Source organism: Engystomops pustulosus, chromosome 11, assembly GCF_040894005.1.
Source record: "Engystomops pustulosus chromosome 11, aEngPut4.maternal, whole genome shotgun sequence".
Taxonomy (NCBI): Eukaryota; Metazoa; Chordata; class Amphibia; order Anura; family Leptodactylidae; genus Engystomops; species Engystomops pustulosus.
In genome coordinates, this window is record NC_092421.1 from 10,951,090 (window position 1) to 10,977,139 (window position 26,050).

General features: G+C 44.8%; 1 protein-coding gene across 1 annotated transcript in view; it reads right to left on the minus strand.

Moving 5' to 3' along the window:
- LOC140106456 (uncharacterized) overlaps window positions 1–26,050 on the minus strand; it is a 73,106-nt gene that overhangs the window by 28,687 nt on the left and 18,369 nt on the right. The window contains exons 7-22 of the mRNA XM_072130902.1: window positions 23,804–25,340; window positions 20,038–20,251; window positions 19,791–19,817; window positions 15,097–15,210; window positions 10,005–10,115; window positions 9,748–9,933; window positions 9,545–9,668; window positions 9,372–9,460; window positions 9,209–9,284; window positions 8,651–8,805; window positions 7,659–7,826; window positions 7,456–7,579; window positions 6,907–7,004; window positions 6,089–6,200; window positions 4,066–5,965; window positions 3,958–3,961 (exon numbers count right to left, since the gene is read on the minus strand). Of these exons, the coding sequence (XP_071987003.1) occupies window positions 3,958–3,961; window positions 4,066–5,965; window positions 6,089–6,200; window positions 6,907–7,004; window positions 7,456–7,579; window positions 7,659–7,826; window positions 8,651–8,805; window positions 9,209–9,284; window positions 9,372–9,460; window positions 9,545–9,668; window positions 9,748–9,933; window positions 10,005–10,115; window positions 15,097–15,210; window positions 19,791–19,817; window positions 20,038–20,251; window positions 23,804–25,340 (5,039 nt within the window). The remainder of the gene's footprint in view (window positions 1–3,957; window positions 3,962–4,065; window positions 5,966–6,088; window positions 6,201–6,906; window positions 7,005–7,455; window positions 7,580–7,658; window positions 7,827–8,650; window positions 8,806–9,208; window positions 9,285–9,371; window positions 9,461–9,544; window positions 9,669–9,747; window positions 9,934–10,004; window positions 10,116–15,096; window positions 15,211–19,790; window positions 19,818–20,037; window positions 20,252–23,803; window positions 25,341–26,050) is intronic.

A 26,050-nucleotide genomic window follows, 5' to 3' on the forward strand; every position in this document is an offset into this window, starting at 1 on the left:
GGGGACCGCCTGTACATGGCATGGAACCATCACTATGTAGTGCAATTTGTTACCTCACACAGCTCTTCAGCCTTTTACATGGAAAAATAAAAAAAAGTATGGATTTTTGAAGGTGGGGAGTGAACAATGAAAACTCGAAAAAAAACCAAAAATGGCCTCGGCGGGCTGAGCCACAAAAAAAAAATGTGAACATTTTTTTACCCATTTTGTGGTTTTTTATTAAGTGTTATTAAGATAAGTTATGTTATATAATACCATGGAGTCGCCCAGACCCTCAGGAGGGCGACCATGATATTATTGACATCATGGCTTCCCTCCTGAGGTGGAATTCCCCGCTCTTTTTTTGAGCAGTGGCTGTTCTGCCTGGGAACAGCACCTGATTGGCCAGTGGTTTGCGTGAGGTGACGCGGGATTCGGCTCCTTTTTATCCCCTCAGCTGACTGGAATTTCAGCGGTGAAATATGTTGTGAGCTAGATTTTTATTATCTGAGCGTTGTAAAAGAACATTTTAATGTTAAAAGTAAATTATTATGGAATATATTTTTTCATGTTTGTATTTATAACTTTGATAAAGGCAGAGCCACAGAAATAATTAAAAAAAAATCGTAACCCCCATCATTTTAAGTCCATAGTTTTATTTTTCATGTTATTACGATAAATTATAGTTTACATTGTGTTATATAATACCATGGCGACAGTGATCACCTCAGCGGTTGTTACTGTCAGTGAATGGCGGCAGTGATCACCTCAGCAATGTTACTGTCAACGAATGGCGCTCAGCGGTGTTCCTGTCAGTGAATGGTAGCAGTGATCACCTCAGATGTTCCTGTCAGTGAATGGCGGCAGTGATCACCTCAGCGGTTGTTACTGTCAGTGAACAGCTCCAGTGATCGCCTCCGCGGTGTTACTGTCAGTGAATGGCGCCAGTGATCACCTCAGCGGTGTTACTGTCAGTGAATGGCGCCAGTGATCACCTCAGCGGTTGTTACTGTCAGTGAACGGCGCCAGTGATCACCTCAGCTGTGTTACTGTCAGTGAACGGCGCCAGTGATCACCTCAGCGGTGTTACTGTCAGTGAACGGCGCCAGTGATCACCTCAGCTGTGTTACTGTCAGTGAACGGCGCCAGTGATCGCCTCCGCGGTGTTACTGTCAGTGAATGGCGCCAGTGATCACCTCAGCGGTGTTACTGTCAGTGAATGGCGCCAGTGATCACCTCAGCGGTTGTTACTGTCAGTGTATGGCGGCAGTGATCACCTCAGCGGATGTTACTGTCAGTGAATGGCGCCAGTGATCACCTCAGCGGATGTTACTGTCAGTGTATGGCGCCAGTGATCACCTCAGCGGATGTTACTGTCAGTGAATGGCGCCAGTGATCACCTCAGCAGATGTTACTGTCAGTGTATGGCGGCAGTGATCACCTCAGCGGTGTTACTGTCAGTGAATGGCGCCAGTGATCACCTCAGCAGATGTTACTGTCAGTGAATGGCGCCAGTGATCACCTCAGCAGATGTTACTGTCAGTGTATGGCGGCAGTGATCACCTCAGCAGATGTTACTGTCAGTGTATGGCGGCAGTGATCACCTCAGCAGATGTTACTGTCAGTGAATGGCGGCAGTGATCACCTCAGCGGTTGTTACTGTCAGTGAATGGCGGCAGTGATCACCTCAGCGGTTGTTACTGTCAGTGAACGGCGGCAGTGATCACCTCAGCGGTGTTACTGTCAGTGAACGGCGCCAGTGATCACCTCAGCTGTGTTACTGTCAGTGAACGGCGCCAGTGATCACCTCAGCGGTGTTACTGTCAGTGAACGGCGCCAGTGATCACCTCAGCTGTGTTACTGTCAGTGAACGGCGCCAGTGATCACCTCAGCGGTGTTACTGTCAGTAAACGCCGCCAGTGATCACCTCAGCGGTTGTTACTGTCAGTGAATGGCGGCAGTGATCACCTCAGCGGATGTTCCTGTCAGTGAATGGCGGCAGTGATCACCTCAGCAGATGTTACTGTCAGTGAACAGCGCCAGTGATCACCTCAGCGGTGTTACTGTCAGTGTATGGCGGCAGTGATCACCTCAGCGGTGTTACTGTCAGTGAACGGCGCCAGTGATCACCTCAGCGGTGGTTACTGTCAGTGAACGGCGTCAGTGATCACCTCAGCGGTTGTTACTGTCAGTGTATGGCGGCAGTGATCACCTCAGCAGATGTTACTGTCAGTGAACGGCGCCAGTGATCACCTCAGCGGTGGTTACTGTCAGTGAACGGCGTCAGTGATCACCTCAGCAGATGTTACTGTCAGTGTATGGCGGCAGTGATCACCTCAGCGGTGTTACTGTCAGTGAATGGCAGCAGTGATCACCTCAGCAGATGTTACTGTCAGTGTATGGCGGCAGTGATCACCTCAGCAGATGTTACTGTCAGTGTATGGCAGCAGTGATCACCTCAGCGGTGTTACTGTCAGTGAACGGCGCCAGTGATCACCTCAGCGGTGTTACTGTCAGTGAACGGCGCCAGTGATCACCTCAGCAGATGTTACTGTCAGTGTATGGCGGCAGTGATCACCTCAGCAGATGTTACTGTCAGTGAACGGCGCCAGTGATCACCTCAGCGGTGTTACTGTCAGTGAACGGCGCCAGTGATCACCTCAGCGGTGGTTACTGTCAGTGAATGGCGGCAGTGATCACCTCAGCGGTTGTTACTGTCAGTGAATGGCGGCAGTGATCACCTCAGCAGATGTTACTGTCAGTGAATGGCGGCAGTGATCACCTCAGCAGATGTTACTGTCAGTGAATGGCGGCAGTGATCACCTCAGCGGATGTTACTGTCAGTGTATGGCGGCAGTGATCACCTCAGCGGATGTTACTGTCAGTGAATGGCGCCAGTGATCACCTCAGCAGATGTTACTGTCAGTGTATGGCGGCAGTGATCACCTCAGCAGATGTTACTGTCAGTGAATGGCGGCAGTGATCACCTCAGCGGATGTTACTGTCAGTGAATGGCGGCAGTGATCACCTCAGCAGATGTTACTGTCAGTGTATGGCGGCAGTGATCACCTCAGCAGATGTTACTGTCAGTGTATGGCGGCAGTGATCACCTCAGTGGTGTTACTGTCAGTGAATGGCGGCAGTGATCACCTCAGCGGTGTTACTGTCAGTGAACGGCGCCAGTGATCACCTCAGCTGTGTTACTGTCAGTGAACGGCGCCAGTGATCACCTCAGCGGTGTTACTGTCAGTAAACGCCGCCAGTGATCACCTCAGCGGTTGTTACTGTCAGTGAATGGCGCCAGTGATCACCTCAGCGGATGTTCCTGTCAGTGAATGGCGGCAGTGATCACCTCAGCGGATGTTCCTGTCAGTGAATGGCGGCAGTGATCACCTCAGCAGATGTTACTGTCAGTGAACAGCGCCAGTGATCACCTCAGCGGTGTTACTGTCAGTGAATGGCGCCAGTGATCGCCTCAGCGGTGTTCCTGTCAGTGAATGGCGCCAGTGATCGCCTCAGCGGTTGTTACTGTCAGTGAACAGCACCAGTGATCGCCTCAGCGGTGTTACTGTCAGTGAATGGCGGCAGTGATCGCCTCAGCGGTCTTCTTGTCAGTGAATGGCAGCAGTGATCACCTCAGCGGATGTTCCTGTCAGTGAATGGCTGCAATGATCCGATCACGTGAAGAATGACTGAAAAGTGCACTTTGCAGTTGGTGATATTTTATACCATTGTAAGTGGTTCTTAAAAAAAAAATCCAGGATTTAATTACCCCTTTAAATACATGAAACCAGAAACAAGACACTTAGTCTTAGCGGGAACGTTCGGGAGATATTACCATGCAGACTGTGTTAGGTTGCTTCTGTAGCAGTGTGAGGAAACTCCCTCAGTGCACAGGGAACTTGTCAGCAGCTGTGATCATGCAATACTGAGCCAGTGCTACTTACTGATATGTCTAGTCACATCTTTGTGTGTTACAATTCTGGAATATAAATCCATATTTCACAGTCCTGCACACAGATATAATTACACCTCTCTCCAGTAGCTTTGTATGGAGAAACACTCCAGTTATCCCTTACTGTTCACGTAAAAATAACTTGGGAGTGTAGAGAGTCAATGGTAAATCCATCCAAGACAGAGACACTGGAAACTTTAGAGACGATAGAAGTTGTGTGAATTCTGTGATGTCTAATTAGATCAGATCTCTGGATAAAACACTTGCCACATTCTGAACAGGAGAATGGCTTCTCCCCTGTGTGAGTTCTCCGATGCATCTCAAGTTGAGAATTTCGTGTAAAACATTTGCCACATTCTGGACATGAAAATGGCTTCACTCCTGTGTGAATTTTCTGATGTTCAACGAGTCCTGATTTCATAGTAAAACATTTCCCACATTCTGGACAAGAATATGGTTTTTCACCCGTGTGAAATTTTTGATGCTTTACAAGATAGGATTTCTGGGTGAAACACTTGCCACATTCCGAACATAAAAATGGCCGCTCGTCTCTGTCACTTCTCCGATGAACTTCAGCATTCCCAATATCTGCGGGCTTTCCTCCTGGGTGAATTTTCTGGTGTCTAACAAGATCGGATTTCTGAATAAAAAATTTACCGCACTCTGAACATAAAAAAGGCTTCTCCCCAGTGTGGCTTCTCTGATGAATTTCAAGCTGACACTTGCGTGTAAAGCTTTTGCCACATTCTAAACAAGAAAACGGTTTCTCGCCGGTGTGCGTCTTGTGATGTTCGACAAGGGATTTTTTCTGGGTAAAGCTTTTCCCACATTCAGAACAAGAGAATGGCTTCTCCCCTGTGTGAATTCTCTGATGTCGCTCTAGATGATCTTTTAGCATGAAGCGTTTTTCACATTCTGTACATGAAAACGGCTTCTCCCCAGTGTGAATTTTATGATGTTTGACAAGATATGCTTTCTGGGTAAATCTTTTTCCACATTCTGAACATGGAAAAGGCCTGACCTCTTTGTCAAATACTTGGTGTTTCTCAGGGTGGATACATGTACCGTTTTCACAGTCCAAACAGGCTACGGTCTTCTCTACTGTGTGAATTCTCTGATGTTTAACAAGACCCGATTTTTGTGAAAAACACTTTTCACATTCCAAACACGGGAATGGCTTCTCCCCTGTGTGAGTACGATGGTGTTTAATAAGACCCGATTTCTTAGAAAAACATTTCCCGCACTGTAAACACGGGAACGGCTTCTCTCCTGTGTGAATTCTCCGATGGTCAATGAGAACGGACTTCTTGGCAAAACATTTCCCACATTCTAAGCACATGTACGGTTTCTCTCCTGTGTGAATTCTTTGATGTTTTACAAGTAATGATATCTTGGTAAAACATTTCCCACAATCTGAACAAGAAAACAGATTCTTCTCCGAGTGAAGTTTTAAATGTTTCACAAGAATAGATTTTTTGGCAAAAGATTTATCACATTCAGAACAGGAGTAGGGCTTTTCCTTCATGTGAAATCTCCGATGTTCTACCAGATAAGATTTATAGGAAAAACATTTACCACATTCGCCACAGGAAAATGGCTTCTCACCTGTGTGAATTCTCTGATGTCTATAGAGGATAGCCCTGTGCGTGAAACACTTCCCACATATGACACATGAAAACGGCTTCTCTCCCGTATGAATCACCTGATGTTCTACAAGTTGCGCCTTCTGGCTATAGGATTTGCTGCACGTATCACATGAAAAAGGCTTTTCTCCTGTGTGTGTTCTCTCATGTCTGAAAAGATTAGATTTTTGAGGAAACCATTTTCCACATTGGGAACAAGCAAATAGTCTCCCACTTCCATGTTCAGGACTTTGTGTGAGGTCTTGAAAGCAGGGCTCCAGGAATGGATGTAGTAGTTCTGTAGAGACACCTGGGACCATCAGGTCTTCTCCAGGAAGCTGATGTCTGATATCTTCATATTCACAATCTGGAGATGAAAGAGACTGTCCCTCTAGTAACTTGCTGTTGTCTGTGGAAAATGATGAGAATTTGCCAACTTTATGATACCTAAATATAACTCCATGTGAATGTAGTTGCTGGTCACGCTATAGGAGTGCACATGTATGACCGGACACAACCACAAGGGACTCACCAATGTCACAATCTGCCGGGAATTCCTCTTCCATGGTCTGCGGATCGCACATCATATACAACTCTTCTTCTTCATCTATAATTTCAACTTTGAGATCAATGATGTCTTCATCCTGATGAAAGATGAAGGATAAAATCAGGGCAGTGCAGTTACTAGTCTACGACAAACACCTGTCATAATTTATGGCGTCCTGCGCCAGATTTATTGAGCGTTTTGGATCGTGTTACAACTTGAACAACTTTTAATACCCCGGGCGGGATTTATCTTGCCTTGTGTGCCAGTTTTCTTGCATAAAAGGCATGAAAAATTCCACAAGTAACCAGGGGCGCAACTTGAGGGGGTGCAGAGGTTGCGGTCGCACCCGGGCCCAAGAGGTTTAGGGGGCCCTTATGGTGTCACTTTCCCATATGAGAAGACTATTACTATAAGCCATACATTATAGTCGGGGCCCTGGCACAGACTTTGCACTTGGGCCCATCAGCTTCTAGTTACCCCACTGCAAGTAAAATATCTTCTACAGAATGTGATTTTAGATGGAGAGATCATTGTGGTGTCACCGAAATGCTTCTTTACAGGTCAAATTGAGGCCAAGACAGAAGATGACCACATGGATTTAGATAAGCACTTGCATACAGCCGTCTCCCACACCTCCCTCATACGGAGCTACACTCGGCACAGCAGCAGGACAAGAGACTTGGGAAGGTAAAAATCTCCCCATACACATCAGAAATCTGCAGGTTCAGTCGATGCTCGTCTAATGCCTCATTTTAGGTTCAAGAAGCCAACGTATGATGACCTCGCAACTTTATCTACAGTACCTGAGGCTCCTGGGGGACAGAAGGATCGTCCTCTGGGCAACTCTGGGAATTTAGATGCCTGGGAAATATCTGTGCCAAATTTATTCCACTGGATCCATCTGCGGGACACAAAGACTGATAAAATCCTCAGAAGATGGAGATATCTGGATGACCTGAGATGCTCAGTAACTTTTCCACTTGTATTACTGCCTTGTGTAGTCACATGTACTACATCATATCGGAGCAGGGGGCTTCCTTCTTCACCTATTTGGCTCCCTCATCCTTTCCAGGATAATATATGACGGCCACTACATAATCTCTGCTGATTTATATCTAGACATACAGCAGGTCACCGAGTCGTCAGATGACATAGAAGGCTATGGAGAGAGGAGGAGTGTGCAGGAGAAGGTAGGTCTCCAGCCACCAAGGAGAAGTGAAACTCCTGTGCATAAAATGCAGAAGTCATGTCATGTTCATTGACAAATTCCTTAATTCTGGGCTTTGCACATTTTTGTTGAAGGTAAGATTTGCTTTAAAGCTGCTCTTTCCTTTACAATAAAATTGTCTTACCAGATGATATGAGGGGCTGCTGGTCCCCCATCATGATGTCCTTGTACTGGTCCTTGTGTCCTTCTATGTAGTCCCACTCCTCCATGGAGAAATAGACGCTGACATCCTGACACCTTACAGGGACCTGACACCCACAATGATACAGTCATCACCCAGACACATCACCCCTTGTATAATGTCCCAGCATCCCCTGCAGCACTCACCTCTCCACTCAGCAGCTCCAGGATCTTGTGTGTGAGCTCCAGGATCTTCAGCTCCTTCTTCCTCTCCATCACGGGGCTCTGAGAACTGCTCCAACCTCCTCTTGACACAAATGGACTGTGTCTAGGGCTCCCGCACCGACGAGATGATGTCTCCACTACTGAGTAGTCCTGTCCATGGGGAGACAGTAGGTGCCATCATTCACAAGCCCAGTGCTGTCACAACAAGACTGGGGGATTCTTTCAATCTAAAATTGCTATGTAGCTGTTGATGCAACACAGAAATCAACACTTAAATACAAATCCTTCTTTTATCGGGGTCTTAAGGGGTTCCTGAGAATGGGGTAAAAGCAGAGGTTTTGCGCACATTTATTTACCTCTCGGGGTGACCCCAGCAGTGGATCCTGGATTGTAGCACTTCTGCTCCCAATGGAGCATCATGTGACCATTGGACCGTATAGGGCTGCTCCATATCTGAGCAGCCCTATATCCTGGGCTCCAGGAAGTTTAGGAAAAAGATGGGAATTGGATCTTTATCTGCAGCTCACATCCCAATATCTCCTGCCAATATCTCTGGCGCTGTAGCTCAAAGAGCCACAAGCCTGATGTTGTTCTAAAGTTAAAATTCCCTTGTCTACTTTAATGTAAGACTATGGTTCTAGGTGCTATATAATCCAAGATAGAGGCATAAACTCCCCCTCAAGCCTCTGAACCTGGCTCATTAATAGTTTTCTTCGAAGGTAAATGGGGGAATGCTACAAAAGGACATTACTCCTCTACCGGAGGGGGGTTGTAGTTTGGTGTGGCAAATCTGGTGATAAGGTTCCCTCTAAACACTGACTGGTGACCGAGAACCATCACTTAAATCATGGTCTCTCCCTAGTAGATGAATGTCCTTTTTTATATTTTCCATTTTATTCTCTTTATTTATTTTTATTCTTTTTAAGACAAAGCCAAAAAAGTAAAATTCACAGATAAATGGGAGAAAGTGTCACCTGTCTGGTGAGCAGGTAGATGACGTCTATGAAAAGCTTTAGCATTCTTTCTGTCATCGGCTCCTTGCGTCTTTCCATTTCTGGAGGGTCGGTAAGGAAGAAGTCAAAGACACTATGAGGAAGATCCATCAAAGAAGATTCACGACTGCTGGAACCTAGAGGATTGGGAAAAATATATAAGAAAATGACCTGTAGGTGTCCCTGGGGGAAAGCCATTGTCATATTACTCAGCTTTAAGGAGCGGCGCTAGTAACAACAGTGGAAAATCACCACAGTACAGGCAGAAATAATATTGGTGACCCCAAGAGCAGACAAAAATGACCAAAAAACAGTACAGACCCCACATCAGAAGAAAAAGTTAGAACAGAGACACATAATGTAGACAGGAAACAAAGATACAGACCCAAGAAGCTCATCGCTCCCCTGCGTGTCGCTCTGTTGGTACTATGTACTGGCCCAGAACCAGGAGTAGAGAAGCACCCAAAAAGTAAGAGGACCCAACAGCAGCGAGTAGAGCGAGTTCTCATACTCCTCTCCTGCTCCCAGCTCTCCACCTACCTGCAGCTCCCATCTTATATTGCCGCGCAGCCTTCGTATACACCGATGCATCAATCCCCTGGAAATCTTCACATTCCTTCAAAAAAATGTAAGAAATAGTCTCCCTTCACACTATTCTACATATGACATGAAGTGCCGCCTCTGCTCAGGTTACATGAGTTACCTGTACAACGCTGGGATTTTCCTCCGGGCAATGATGGGAATATGGAAGTCTTGGAGACCTCTCTGGTCCATTACTTTTATTGGATTCAACTGGAGAAAACATGTAAACTCTGACTACAATGGAGAAAACGGAGGACCCCTTGGTACTGCTCCATTCAGAGAGATTTCTCTTACCTGGTGATGGGGGGTCCTGGTGGTCCTCCATCATGAGGTCCTTGTACTGGTCCTTGTGTCCTTCTATGTAGTCCCACTCCTCCAGGGAGAAATGGACACTGACGTCCTGACACCTTATAGGGACCTGACACCCACAATGATACAGTCATCACCCAGACACATCACCCCTTGTATAATGTCCCAGCATCCCCTGCAGCGCTCACCTCTCCGCTCAGCAGATCTATCATCTTATAGGTGATCTCCAGGATCTTCTTATAGTTCTCCCTCTCAGCTGTCAGTGATGGACGCTCCATTGAGGGACTCTGGGACCTGCTGCATCCTCCTGGGACATGGGGGAGACTGATGGGGGTCACAATCTCCCCATAAGTCGTCTTCACTACTGTGTAATCCTGGTAATGGAAAAAACAATTAAACTATTGCTTACAGAAAAGACAAGACTAATGTTATGTGCTGAAATCACCTCTCCAGACAGCAGGGAGATGATGTCCCAGGCAAGGCTGAATATAGTCCTGGATAATCCGCTATGGGCCGGGTCCATCCTCAGGGAGAGGTCAGCATGGACGTGTCCGCACTGTGGATACATAGACATGGCATTATTCACACTAACTAGCTGCTACTGATATGTGGGGACAACCAGCCGCAAAGAGTATCAGGTCTGTGAAAAAGAGCCCAGGAGCCCGTATTATCAAGGACTGGAACATTTCCTACTTTATCAGACATTCTCAAAAAATAAACATGTGAATAGAACCAATACAAATAATATCTTATCACAGCCGCCAATGACTCTCCATAGCACATCGCTGCACATTACTGGTGTCACTGACTATACAATGACTCTCCATAGCACATCGCTGCACATTACTGGTGTCACTGACTATACAATGACTCTCCATAGCACATCGCTGCACATTACTGGTGTCACTGACTATACAATGACTCTCCATAGCACAGCCCTGCACATTACTGGTGTCACTGACTATACAATGACTCTCCATAGCACAGCCCTGCACATTACTGGTGTCACTGACTATACAATGACTCTCTATAGCACAGCGCTGCACATTACTGGTGTCACTGACTATACAATGACTCTCCATAGCACAGCCCTGCACATTACTGGTGTCACTGACTATACAATGACTCTCCATAGCACAGCCCTGCACATTACTGGTGTCACTGACTATACAATGACTCTCCATAGCACAGCGCTGCACATTACTGGTGTCACTGACTATACAATGACTCTCTATAGCACAGCCCTGCACATTACTGGTGTCACTGACTATACAATGACTCTCTATAGCACAGCGCTGCACATTACTGGTGTCACTGACTATACAATGACTCTCCATAGCACAGCCCTGCACATTACTGGTGTCACTGACTATACAATGACTCTCTATAGCACAGCGCTGCACATTACTGGTGTCACTGACTATACAATGACTCTCCATAGCACAGCCCTGCACATTACTGGTGTCACTGACTATACAATGACTCTCCATAGCACAGACCTGCACATTACTGGTGTCACTGACTATACAATGACTCTCTATAGCACAGCGCTGCACATTACTGGTGTCACTGACTATACAATGACTCTCCATAGCACAGCCCTGCACATTACTGGTGTCACTGACTATACAATGACTCTCCATAGCACAGACCTGCACATTACTGGTGTCACTGACTATACAAAGACTCTCCATAGCACAGCGCTGCACATTACTGGTGTCACTGACTATACAATGACTCTCCATAGCACAGCCCTGCACATTACTGGTGTCACTGACCATACAATGACTCTCTACAGCACTGCCCTGCACATTACTGGTGTCACTGACTATACAATGACTCTCCATAGCACAGCCCTGCACATTACTGGTGTCACTGACTATACAATGACTCTCCATAGCACAGCGCTGCACATTACTGGTGTCACTGACTATACAATGACTCTCCATAGCACAGCGCTGCACATTACTGGTGTCACTGACTATACAATGACTCTCCATAGCACAGCCCTGCACATTACTGGTGTCACTGACTATACAATGACTCTCCATAGCACAGCCCTGCACATTACTGGTGTCACTGACTATACAATGACTCTCCATAGCACAGCGCTGCACATTACTGGTGTCACTGACTATACAATGACTCTCCATAGCACAGCCCTGCACATTACTGGTGTCACTGACTATACAATGACTCTCCATAGCACAGCGCTGCACATTACTGGTGTCACTAACTATACAATTACTCTCTATAGCACAGCGCTGCACATTACTGGTGTCACTGACTATACAATTACTCTCTATAGCACAGCGCTGCACATTACTGGTGTCACTGACCATACAATGACTCTCCATAGCACAGCCCTGCACATTACTGGTGTCACTGACTATACAATGACTCTCCATAGCACAGCCCTGCACATTACTGGTGTCACTGACTATACACAGACTCTCCATAGCACAGCCCTGCACATTACTGGTGTCACTGACTATACAATGACTCTCCATAGCACAGCGCTGCACATTACTGGTGTCACTGACTATACAATGACTCTCCATAGCACAGACCTGCACATTACTGGTGTCACTGACTATACAATGACTCTCTATAGCACAGCGCTGCACATTACTGGTGTCACTGACTATACAATGACTCTCCATAGCACAGCCCTGCACATTACTGGTGTCACTGACTATACAATGACTCTCCATAGCACAGCGCTGCACATTACTGGTGTCACTGACTATACAATGACTCTCCATAGCACAGCCCTGCACATTACTGGTGTCACTGACTATACAATGACTCTCCATAGCACAGCGCTGCACATTACTGGTGTCACTGACTATACAAAGACTCTCCATAGCACAGCGCTGCACATTACTGGTGTCACTGACTATACAATGACTCTCCATAGCACAGCCCTGCACATTACTGGTGTCACTGACCATACAATGACTCTCTACAGCACTGCCCTGCACATTACTGGTGTCACTGACTATACAATGACTCTCCATAGCACAGCCCTGCACATTACTGGTGTCACTGACTATACAATGACTCTCCATAGCACAGCGCTGCACATTACTGGTGTCACTGACTATACAATGACTCTCCATAGCACAGCGCTGCACATTACTGGTGTCACTGACTATACAATGACTCTCCATAGCACAGCCCTGCACATTACTGGTGTCACTGACTATACAATGACTCTCCATAGCACAGCCCTGCACATTACTGGTGTCACTGACTATACAATGACTCTCCATAGCACAGCGCTGCACATTACTGGTGTCACTGACTATACAATGACTCTCCATAGCACAGCCCTGCACATTACTGGTGTCACTGACTATACAATGACTCTCCATAGCACAGCCCTGCACATTACTGGTGTCACTGACTATACAATTACTCTCTATAGCACAGCGCTGCACATTACTGGTGTCACTGACCATACAATGACTCTCCATAGCACAGCCCTGCACATTACTGGTGTCACTGACTATACAATGACTCTCTACAGCACAGCCCTGCACATTACTGGTGTCACTGACTATACAATGACTCTCCATAGCACAGCCCTGCACATTACTGGTGTCACTGACTATACAATGACTCTCCATAGCACAGCCCTGCACATTACTGGTGTCACTGACTATACAATGACTCTCCATAGCACAGCCCTGCACATTACTGGTGTCACTGACTATACAATGACTCTCCATAGCACAGCCCTGCACATTACTGGTGTCACTGACTATACAATGACTCTCCATAGCACAGCGCTGCACATTACTGGTGTCACTGACTATACAATGACTCTCCATAGCACAGCCCTGCACATTACTGGTGTCACTGACTATACAATGACTCTCCATAGCACAGCCCTGCACATTACTGGTGTCACTGACTATACAATGACTCTCCATAGCACAGCCCTGCACATTACTGGTGTCACTGACTATACAATGACTCTCCATAGCACAGCCCTGCACATTACTGGTGTCACTGACTATACAATGACTCTCCATAGCACAGCCCTGCACATTACTGGTGTCACTGACTATACAATGACTCTCCATAGCACAGACCTGCACATTACTGGTGTCACTGACTATACAATGACTCTCCATAGCACAGCGCTGCACATTACTGGTGTCACTGACTATACAATGACTCTCCATAGCACAGCGCTGCACATTACTGGTGTCACTGACTATACAATGACTCTCCATAGCACAGCCCTGCACATTACTGGTGTCACTGACTATACAATGACTCTCCATAGCACAGCCCTGCACATTACTGGTGTCACTGACTATACAATGACTCTCCATAGCACAGCCCTGCACATTACTGGTGTCACTGACTATACAATGACTCTCCATAGCACAGCGCTGCACATTACTGGTGTCACTGACTATACAATGACTCTCCATAGCACAGCCCTGCACATTACTGGTGTCACTGACTATACAATGACTCTCCATAGCACAGCCCTGCACATTACTGGTGTCACTGACTATACAATGACTCTCCATAGCACAGCCCTGCACATTACTGGTGTCACTGACTATACAATGACTCTCTATAGCACAGCGCTGCACATTACTGGTGTCACTGACTATACAATGACTCTCCATAGCACAGCCCTGCACATTACTGGTGTCACTGACTATACAATGACTCTCCATAGCACAGCCCTGCACATTACTGGTGTCACTGACTATACAATGACTCTCCATAGCACAGCCCTGCACATTACTGGTGTCACTGACTATACAATGACTCTCCATAGCACAGCGCTGCACATTACTGGTGTCACTGACTATACAATGACTCTCCATAGCACAGCCCTGCACATTACTGGTGTCACTGACTATACAATGACTCTCCATAGCACAGCCCTGCACATTACTGGTGTCACTGACTATACAATGACTCTCCATAGCACAGCCCTGCACATTACTGGTGTCACTGACTATACAATGACTCTCTATAGCACAGCGCTGCACATTACTGGTGTCACTGACTATACAATGACTCTCCATAGCACAGCGCTGCACATTACTGGTGTCACTGACTATACAATGACTCTCCATAGCACAGCCCTGCACATTACTGGTGTCACTGACCATACAATGACTCTCTACAGCACTGCCCTGCACATTACTGGTGTCACTGACTATACAATGACTCTCCATAGCACAGCCCTGCACATTACTGGTGTCACTGACTATACAATGACTCTCCATAGCACAGCCCTGCACATTACTGGTGTCACTGACTATACAATGACTCTCTATAGCACAGCGCTGCACATTACTGGTGTCACTGACTATACAATGACTCTCCATAGCACAGCCCTGCACATTACTGGTGTCACTGACTATACAATGACTCTCTATAGCACAGCCGTGCACAGTACTGGTGTCACTGACTATACAATGACTCTCTATGGAAGAGACCGGACGCAATGGAGAACATAGTTGGAATCACATAAGTGACAATTCACACTGAGCACTCACTGAGCCGCTGCACGTCACTCCGGAAGTAATCCTCCTTCCAGCTGCATAAAAACTTCCGTTCCCTGTGCACCACGTGACTCTCTGCGGTCGCCTAGGAGACCAGAAGACGCGCAGCTTTAATTATTCCGCTCCTCGCGTACCACGTGACAAAGACCAAGCGCAAGAGAGGTTCTGCCCAATACCAATATGGCCGCTCTGTCGTACGGCTGTAGCGCGCATGCTCGGCGTAGTCTCCTAATTCAAACATTATAATATATTGATTAAATTGTGTTGCTTTCGTGTTTATCTAAGTTCAATGTGAAGACAGAAGGTCTCGCAGGAGACACTTGGTCCTGTGACCAGCATGTAGCGGTGTGCGTCTCCCCATCTGACGCATCACTGTGTGTACAGGGCGCTACTTCCCTGAGCCTTGTCTGCAGTATTAACCCCTTATCTCCTCCCCTGTTTTCCTCCTTCATCCCCTGACTATTTCTCAGGGTTTTTTTTTTTTAATCCTAAATGCCCTCTACAAGCTGTAACAATTTTATTTCCCTGTCACTAGTGCGTTATGGGGCTTATGGTGCAACAAATTCTACTTCCTAGTGACAGTATTTAGTATTTCATGCTGTGTACTGGGAAGAAAAAACGCATTTATGCCATTTGCAAGTGGTTCGTGTTTTTGGACTTTCACTTGTTTTTTGGATGGTACGATTATAGAGATACTAAGGCCGGCGGCACACGTGGTGTTTTGAACCCGTTTTTGGACCGTTTTTAAGCAGTCCGTTAAAAAACGCATGTGTTTTTGACTGGCTTTACTAATTATCTTAACTAAAACGGGTGAAAACACAGGCGTTTTTTCAAAAACGCATGTGTTTTTTAATGGACTGCTTAAAAACGAGTTCAAAACGCCACGTGTGCCGCCGTCCTAAGGGTGATGCCACACATGGCGTTTTGAACCCATTTTTGGTCCGTTTTTAAGCAGTCCGTTAAAAAACATGCGTTTTTGACAGGTTTTACTAATTATCTTAATTAAAACTGGTCAAAAACGGATGCGTTTTTTAACATGTGTTTTTGGACGGACTGCTTAAAAACGGACCAAGAACGGGTTCAAAACGCCATGTGTGGCATCACGCTTATGGTGCAGTCACACTGTGCTTTTTGGTTAAGTTTTCATTGCATTTTTTAACACAATACAACATCTGAGGAGAGGGGATATGCCTTATCACATTAACACGTGCGTTAACACATGTTTTTACGATGGGGTTTGTAAACGCAAATGTGAACAGTAATGTAATTAGGCAAATCACCTCTCCTTAGCTGTTGTAATGTGTTACAAAACGCATTGTAAACGCAAACAAGATGCATCACGTGAATGTACCCTTAAAGGTTTTATTATGTTTTAACCCCTTCCCGTTGATACCCTTTTTTGATTTAGCGTTTTCTTTTTTTTCCTCCCCTTCTTTAAAGGGAACCTGTCACCAGGAGACCCATTTTTAGCACTCCCCCAGTCCCCACAGAGCATAGTGCATACACTGCAAAAGTGTTTTTGTATTAAAAATAGGTTTTACAGAAAAAAAGATATGTTATATTGTACCTTTCATTAGCATCTGCTGTGTGACTAGGCAGTTGCCAACTGGGAGGGGCTGGAAAGGAGCAGTCCCCCACCCCACCCTTGGGAAACAGCTTCTCCATGTGACCTTTTCAAATATATGAAAACGCCCATTACTAGGCTTAGCGACGCCCCCTGCTCTTCTATAGCCAATCCCGAGTGTTGGGAGTTATTCATATACTGTATTTGAAAAGGTCACATGTTTCTCAAGGGTGGGATTGACAAAAAGCCCCTTCCTTTATTCCTAAACCAATCCCATTGCCCCACCGCAAAACATAGTATAATGCCCCTTCCTATGGCCAACCCCCTATCGACCCAAATAATACCCCATAAAGCAACTCAGCAACATATAATACCCCACTTTTGTCTGCTGCTGGATGTTTGCAAAATAAATGTACAGTTTGGACCTTAAACCTACTGACTGAGAAAGCTTTGTCATTGCCGACCCCATCGTTTGAGCTAAATTCCCTTCAATATAAATATAAATAATAAACTTTGTATTTACCCCTGGGGCTTCCTGCAGCTTCTCTATTATCTCGTCTTCTTCTTTCTTGCATTGGTCTGGCATATGTGATCTGCAGGCAGAGAGCTTAGATGTAACTGCCCGCACAGACAGAACTACCCCGACAGCCATGAGAAGTAAAAGCTGGGAGGGGAAGAGGAGCTGCTGGCCATTTTACTACCGAGGGGGCGCTGCTCGCCATTTTACTACTGAGCGGGGCTCTGCTGGCCATTTTGTTGATAAGAGGAGATCTGCTGCTCATTTAATTAAATTGTATTCTCTGCATTTCCTACCATAGGCATATACTGGAGTCAATGGGGCTCATTTACTTAGGGGCCGAATCGCCAGGTTTCCCTAATATTACCGTTTTGCGCCGTATTGCTCCGGGTTTTTGGCACATGCGATCGGATTGTGTCGCATCGGCGCCGGCTTACGCACGACAGAAATCGTGGTGGGGGGGGTGGGGCGTTGCCCTTGGAAAACCCGATGGATTTGGAAAAAATGTGGGTTTCTAAAAAAGAATTTGTGTCGCTTCACACGCACTTACATGCACTGAAGAGAAATAGGTGAACTCCGGTGGACTTGGCGCAGCAGCGACACCTGGTGGATATCGGGCGCACGGACCTTGGTGAATCCCGGCAGACACGAATATTCGTCGGAGAACGCGACGCTGGATTGCGACTGGACCGGGTAAGTAAATGTGCCCCAATATGTTTTCCCAGTTTTTTGTGCTAAAAGTAGGCCTTGGCTTATACTCAAGCATATACAGTAACTACAATAATAATTGTGTTTCTGTTGATCCAGGGAGTTATTCTGACTGCCATATTATGGTGAAGGAAGGAATTTTCCCCTGCTTTGGGCCAATTGGCCTTGATTTTTGCGCTCTTCTGGATCAACGCAATATAATGAATAGTTTGGACTTGATGGACTGATGTGTTTTACTGAGAATACTAAAAAACAAGATAAACCCAAAACTAGGTATACTACTCCTATTACCAATACAAAAGCATATAATACCAAAAAAGATATATAGGGCAAAAAAGTACTCAATTACATATTGCTCATAATCACTAAGTAGTGAAAAATATTAGGTAAACTTTATTATTAAATATGGCCATCAAAAAACATTAAAAACATAAATTAAAATTCCACAGAGACAAGAGTGTGGCAATAGTCAACAGTATTTTAGACACATCACAAGCATTATCCAATGCATATCGATCAAAACAGATAACAGTGTATTCAATTTTGGTTATAATCAGTATATTACCCACCCGGGTGTTGCATAATACCAAAATTTGTCAGCCACTAAGTTAATGACCACCGCCACAGCACCCCGACGCACGTTTCGCCGTCGCTTCCTCCAGGGGGTGTGTGCTGTGGTGCGGCAGCTGCCCGGACTAAGTACCAAACTTTGTGGGTCAGATGGTGTATTAGAGCCAATGAGGTTGTGAATTACCTGATAACCAGGTGAGCGGCAGGTGTCCATCGGCGCATCGCCGTGGTCAGCATGCTCCCAGACAGGGGGCGGGACCGGGTTCCGGAAGACGCATGGCGCCCACTTCGTGTGCGTCATCGTGAGCCGGAAGTCCGGAGCCACCGCCAAGTCTGGCGCACGCGCGCCACTTCGATGCGCGCCACTGCGCCATTTTAAGTATGGGCTGATCCATTAATAGTTGTAAGTCAGGATTTATACCTGAACTTAAATACATATTATAATGGGTAAAACCAGGATTTAACTGGTTCATAACAAATAGCGCCGCATCCTAAATGAGGGGTACAAAGGGTTAAATTATACTACATAGTACATTAAGAGTATAAAAGACATATGTTGCAAATAACATGTGCTAAAGTGTATAGTGTGCTATAAATAAAGTGCTGGAATGATGAAATATCTAAAGTGCAATAGTGCATTATATGAAAGGGAATGGTATGCCAGTGAAAAAAACTGGGTCCATAAAAAGATTGTAAGAACCGGTTGCGCCGAATAAATGTGAAGGCCTTATGTGATGACTCGGTGAAGGGGATGTGGGAGTGCCATATGTGTCCGTGACGTGTGTGTACGTATAAATGGTAAACACTAATTTAAAAAGGGGGAAGTGCCTTTAATGGAATAGAGTGCTGTGGTGCCTAAGTGCTATTGACATAATGCAGTGAGAAGTGACAGTGTGAAAGACAAAGCAGAAGATGTGCATAATTAGGTACAAAGCGTGAACTAGGTGCCAAGAGACCACAATACCACAAAATAAAAAGTGTCTAAACCTGTGAGATGTGCACTAATTTATCACTAGGTGACCCCCATAACCATAGGGAATACAAAAATAGCATAACAGTTGGGGTTAATGTACAAAATTACTATCAGAGTAATAACTCTATAAAAATTGACGTGCCTCCATAGGATAAAGGAGGAGAAGAGAACACCCCAAAAAGGAAGCGATGCACATAAAAATATAGTTACACCACATAAGTCATAAATGGGCCCACCTCAATTATGTTCTTTAAAGGGTATATTATGACAAAGAGTCAAAGAAACATAAAGGTAAATACCCATTATATGCATTTGGATGACCTCAAATAAAGATTACACATACACCATGATATTACCAAAAGGTAGATCCGAGCAGCAGACCACTGAAATACAATATAGAGTATAAAAGCAAAAATTATAAACCTGTTAAAAATTATCGACCAGAAGCCATTATCAAATGAATGGAGAGAAAGAAAGTTTCTCATTTAGTCCTTGGGGAGATGTTGTGGCCAGCTTGACAATCCATTTAAGTTCAATCCTCTCCAATTTCTTGAAGGTATTTCCGCCTCGTCCCCCTAGGATGATTTTATCTATGCCATATACCCGCAGGTCACGCCACCTGCAGTCATGGCTTTCTAGGAAATGTCTGGGAATTGGTTTCAACTTCATTATTTGTTCTTGATCCGTAGAGAGGAGTTTGGAGGCTGCTCTAATGTCCTTCATATGTTCCTGAATCCGGACCCTTAATTCTCGCGTAGTCATGCCCATGTACTTCAAACCACAAGGGCAACACGCGACGTAAACTACACCAGTGGAGCTGCAATTTATAAAATGTACAATATTAAAATCACATCTACCCTCAGAGTCCGGGAAAGTTTTTGTTTTGACAATCTGGGGGCATACTTTGCAGTGTCCACAAGGATAAGAACCCCAATCCGGGCCTTTTGATCCGAAAATGTAATTCTTAGACTTGGGGGGTGCATAGTGGCTCCTCACCAACATATTACCAATGGTGTCCGCCCGCTTTGAGACCACCTGTGGTGTATTGGTAATGTGTTTTTTAATTTCTGGATCCGATTGGAGTATGGGCCAAAACCGCTCAAAGATCATACACATCTCCCTCCATTGAGAGTTATAAGGTGTAATGATCCTTACCTTATTCTCTTTTGCACATCTTGGTTTCTGAGTAAATAGGGTTCTGCGATCAGATGATTTGGATTTGGTAATATGTTGGTGAGGAGCCACTATGCACCCCCCAAGTCTAAGAATTACATTTTCGGATCAAAAGGCCCGGATTGGGGTTCTTATCCTTGTGGACACTGCAAAGTATGCCCCCAGATTGTCAAAACAAAAACTTTCCAGGACTCTGAGGGTAGATGTGATTTTAATATTGTACATTTTATAAATTGCAGCTCCACTGGTGTAGTTTACGTCGCGTGTTGCCCTTGTGGTTTGAAGTACATGGGCATGACTACGCGAGAATTAAGGGTCCGGATTCAGGAACATATGAAGGACATTAGAGCAGCCTCCAAACTCCTCTCTACGGATCAAGAACAAATAATGAAGTTGAAACCAATTCCCAGACATTTCCTAGAAAGCCATGACTGCAGGTGGCGTGACCTGCGGGTATATGGCATAGATAAAATCATCCTAGGGGGACGAGGCGGAAATACCTTCAAGAAATTGGAGAGGATTGAACTTAAATGGATTGTCAAGCTGGCCACAACATCTCCCCAAGGACTAAATGAGAAACTTTCTTTCTCTCCATTCATTTGATAATGGCTTCTGGTCGATAATTTTTAACAGGTTTATAATTTTTGCTTTTATACTCTATATTGTATTTCAGTGGTCTGCTGCTCGGATCTACCTTTTGGTAATATCATGGTGTATGTGTAATCTTTATTTGAGGTCATCCAAATGCATATAATGGGTATTTACCTTTATGTTTCTTTGACTCTTTGTCATAATATACCCTTTAAAGAACATAATTGAGGTGGGCCCATTTATGACTTATGTGGTGTAACTATATTTTTATGTGCATCGCTTCCTTTTTGGGGTGTTCTCTTCTCCTCCTTTATCCTATGGAGGCACGTCAATTTTTATAGAGTTATTACTCTGATAGTAATTTTGTACATTAACCCCAACTGTTATGCTATTTTTGTATTCCCTATGGTTATGGGGGTCACCTAGTGATAAATTAGTGCACATCTCACAGGTTTAGACACTTTTTATTTTGTGGTATTGTGGTCTCTTGGCACCTAGTTCACGCTTTGTACCTAATTATGCACATCTTCTGCTTTGTCTTTCACACTGTCACTTCTCACTGCATTATGTCAATAGCACTTAGGCACCACAGCACTCTATTCCATTAAAGGCACTTCCCCCTTTTTAAATTAGTGTTTACCATTTATACGTACACACACGTCACGGACACATATGGCACTCCCACATCCCCTTCACCGAGTCATCACATAAGGCCTTCACATTTATTCGGCGCAACCGGTTCTTACAATCTTTTTATGGACCCAGTTTTTTTCACTGGCATACCATTCCCTTTCATATAATGCACTATTGCACTTTAGATATTTCATCATTCCAGCACTTTATTTATAGCACACTATACACTTTAGCACATGTTATTTGCAACATATGTCTTTTATACTCTTAATGTACTATGTAGTATAATTTAACCCTTTGTACCCCTCATTTAGGATGCGGCGCTATTTGTTATGAACCAGTTAAATCCTGGTTTTACCCATTATAATATGTGTTTAAGTTCAGGTATAAATCCTGACTTACAACTATTAATGGATCAGCCCATACTTTTGCCCATACTTAAAATGGCGCAGTGGCGCGCATCGAAGTGGCGCGCGTGCGCCAGACTTGGCGGTGGCTCCGGACTTCCGGCTCACGATGACGCACACGAAGTGGGCGCCATGCGTCTTCCGGAACCCGGTCCCGCCCCCTGTCTGGGAGCATGCTGACCACGGCGATGCGCCGATGGACACCTGCCGCTCACCTGGTTATCAGGTAATTCACAACCTCATTGGCTCTAATACACCATCTGACCCACAAAGTTTGGTACTTAGTCCGGGCAGCTGCCGCACCACAGCACACACCCCCTGGAGGAAGCGACGGCGAAACGTGCGTCGGGGTGCTGTGGCGGTGGTCATTAACTTAGTGGCTGACAAATTTTGGTATTATGCAACACCCGGGTGGGTAATATACTGATTATAACCAAAATTGAATACACTGTTATCTGTTTTGATCGATATGCATTGGATAATGCTTGTGATGTGTCTAAAATACTGTTGACCATTGCCACACTCTTGTCTCTGTGGAATTTTAATTTATGTTTTTAATGTTTTTTGATGGCCATATTTAATAATAAAGTTTACCTAATATTTTTCACTACTTAGTGATTATGAGCAATATGTAATTGAGTACTTTTTTGCCCTATATATCTTTTTTGGTATTATATGATGTGTTTTACTGACCTTTTTACTATGATACTATTAATAATGTAATGTAATGCAGGGTCCAGACAGATTACACAGACAGAGACATTGGGCTCTAAGACTATATCCCCATCCCATCTGTCACTTCTTGATTGCCTCACTTTACCCTAAGCAGTAAGAGACAACTAGTCGACGTTTCCTTTTTGCACTAAAGTGCAAGGCATGAAAACACAGAAAAGTAGTCTCCAGAGAAGGGTCACAGCTAAGAAAGCAAACGCAGTACATAATCCCAAGGCAGAAGCACTGAATACAGACAGAAGGTCAGAATACCAGAACACAGAGATCAGAAAAAACACCTAGAAATCAGGAGTGGGGAATTAATCACGACTTGTATGCTGGAAAGCATCTTTCTTTTCCCACAAGAAAACCAAGGAACCTTATATTATGGTTTCTCTTATCGCTATCTGACCTCTATTAGTTTATTTTATTCATCTTCCTGCTGTATCTTCTCCATCTCCTTTTCCCCTGAACTGCTAATACTTCTCCATGCTTCCTCTCCTCTCAAAAATATAAGTGATCTCTTGCTTTTAAATTTCCCCCACTATGGGTTCCATAATGACTATATAGACTAAATGCATTTCTTAGGATTTGTGAAAGTCGGCCATTGAAGTCAATCCGTTAGTTCAATTTGAATGGTAAGTTTTAATGCATAATATCCATAACCTATGGGAAATATATATATATATAAATATATATATATATATAATATTCACACTATTCTCCCCTCCTCTGATTGGCTCTGTCAAACTAAGCATCTAGTAGATCTCATGACCCACTGATGTTACAACATGAGGTATGCATCATGCCTCACACTACCAAGCAATGCTTTAGAGAATGATTATTACGGCGGCTAAATTATGTGAACATTTTCATGTCTCTTCAGGCCACTCTTTGTAGCAAAGCTCTTGTCACACTCAGAGCAGCTATAAGGCTTCTCCCCGGTGTGAACTCTATGATGGTTCTTCAGGAGACCCTTAGTATCGAAGCTCTTGTCACACTCGGAGCAGCTATAAGGCTTCTCACCCACGTGCAGTCTATGATGGTTCTTCAGGCCACTCTTTGTAGCAAAGCTCTGGCCACACTCGGAGCAGCTATAAGGCTTCTCACCCATGTGAACTCTATGATGGTTCTTCAGGCCACTCTTTGTAGCAAAGCTCTTGTCACACTCGGAGCAGCTATAAGGCTTCTCACCCATGTGAACTCTATGATGGTTCTTCAGGCCACTCTTTGTAGCAAAGCTCTTGTCACACTCGGAGCAGCTATAAGGCTTCTCACCCATGTGAACTCTATGATGGTTCTTCAGGAGACTCTTTGTAGCAAAGCTCTTGTGACACTCGGAGCAGCCATAAGGCTTCTCCCCGGTGTGAACTCTATGATGGTTCTTCAGGAGACTCTTAGTATCAAAGCTCTTGTCACACTCAGAGCAGCTATAAGGCTTCTCACCCATGTGCAGTCTATAATGGTTCTTCAGGGCGCCCTGTGTAAACAAAGACGTGAGGACCTCTGAGCAGGAATGAAGCTTATCCATTGTGTGTGTTTTCTGACGGACGGCAAGCCGTTTCTTCCCATTTAACGACTTTCCACATGGAGAAGAACACAAATTTGAAAAGGTTCTTCTGTGCGCAGAAAGCTTCGATTTGGTCCTAAAAGACGTCCCACAATCATGACAGAATGAAGATTTTTCTCCAGTGTGGATTGTCTGATGTTCCACAAGATTCTCGTGTGTGCGGAACCTCTTGTGACATTCCGAGCACTGAGGTAAATTGTTGCTGCTGTGGACTCCACGATGTGCACCAAGTCCTGACTTAGAGATGAAGGTTTTACTACAGTCCTTACAAGAATACAACCTTTCACCCGTGTGGATTTTAAAGTGTCTATCAAGGTGAAATTTGTGAACAAAAGTCTTCCCGCATTCCACACATAAGTACGGCCTTTCTCCGGTGTGAACTCTCTGGTGACCAGCAAGATGTGATTTATTTGAAAAACATTTTCCGCATTCACTGCAAGAGAATCGATAGTCTCCACGGCGAATCTTCTGAAGGGCAGCCATAGTGCCAGAACTTTTAGTGTCTCGAGAACTTTTATAGGTTTTCTCCTGAATGTGAGTTTTCTGGTGTTTAATAAGGTTCCACTCAAGACCAAAACTTTTACCACATTCAGGACAAGTGAACGCCTTCACTCCTGTGTGGACTATGTGATGTCGGCCAAGGTCAGCCTTGCAAATAAAGGTTTTGGGGCATTCAGGACACAGGTATGGTTTTGACCCAGTGTGGATAAGCCGGTGTCTTTGAAGTTTGGAGTTGTGCTTAAAAGACTTTCCACATGTTGGACATGAAAACATTTTGTTGATTCTTTGAGATTTTTTGGTTATCACATTTTTAGGACCATCTAGTGGAGAAAAAAGAATGTACTTTAGTTACAACAACCACAGCAATAAGATTTACAGTATCTCACAAAAGTGAGTACACCAATCACATTTTTCAAAGTATTTTAGTCTATCTTTTCCCAAGATATGATAGTTTGATAGAAAGTAAAGTAGTCCGTGCACACTTCACAGTGTACGGCTCCATGCACATGTCCGCAGCAGGGCAGGTATAGAAGAATTGCAGAGTGTCCGCATAGCTCAGACACAGGGCGGTGAGACACACTGGGGCACATTAAAGGGAACCTGTCACCAGGAGACCCATTTTTAGCACTCCCCCCAGTCCCCACAGAGCATAGTGCATACACTGCCAAAGTGTTTTTGTATAAAAAATAGGTTTTATAGAAAAAAAAGATATGTTATATTGTACCTTTTAATACCATGTGCTGTGTGACTAGGCACTCGTCCCCTGGGATTGGCTGGAAAGGAGCAGTTTCCCTCCCCACCCTTGGGAAAATGCTCCTCCATGTGTCCTTTTCAAGTATATGCAACGCCCACTGATCCTCTACAGCCAATCCTGAGTAAGGGGAGTTATTCATATATTTGAAAAGGAGGAGCAGTTTCCCAAGGGTGGGTGGGGGGGGAAACTGCTCCTTTCCAGCCACTCCCAGGTGACGTGTGCCTAGTCACACAGCACATGGCATTGCAAGGTACTATATAACATATCTTTTTTTCT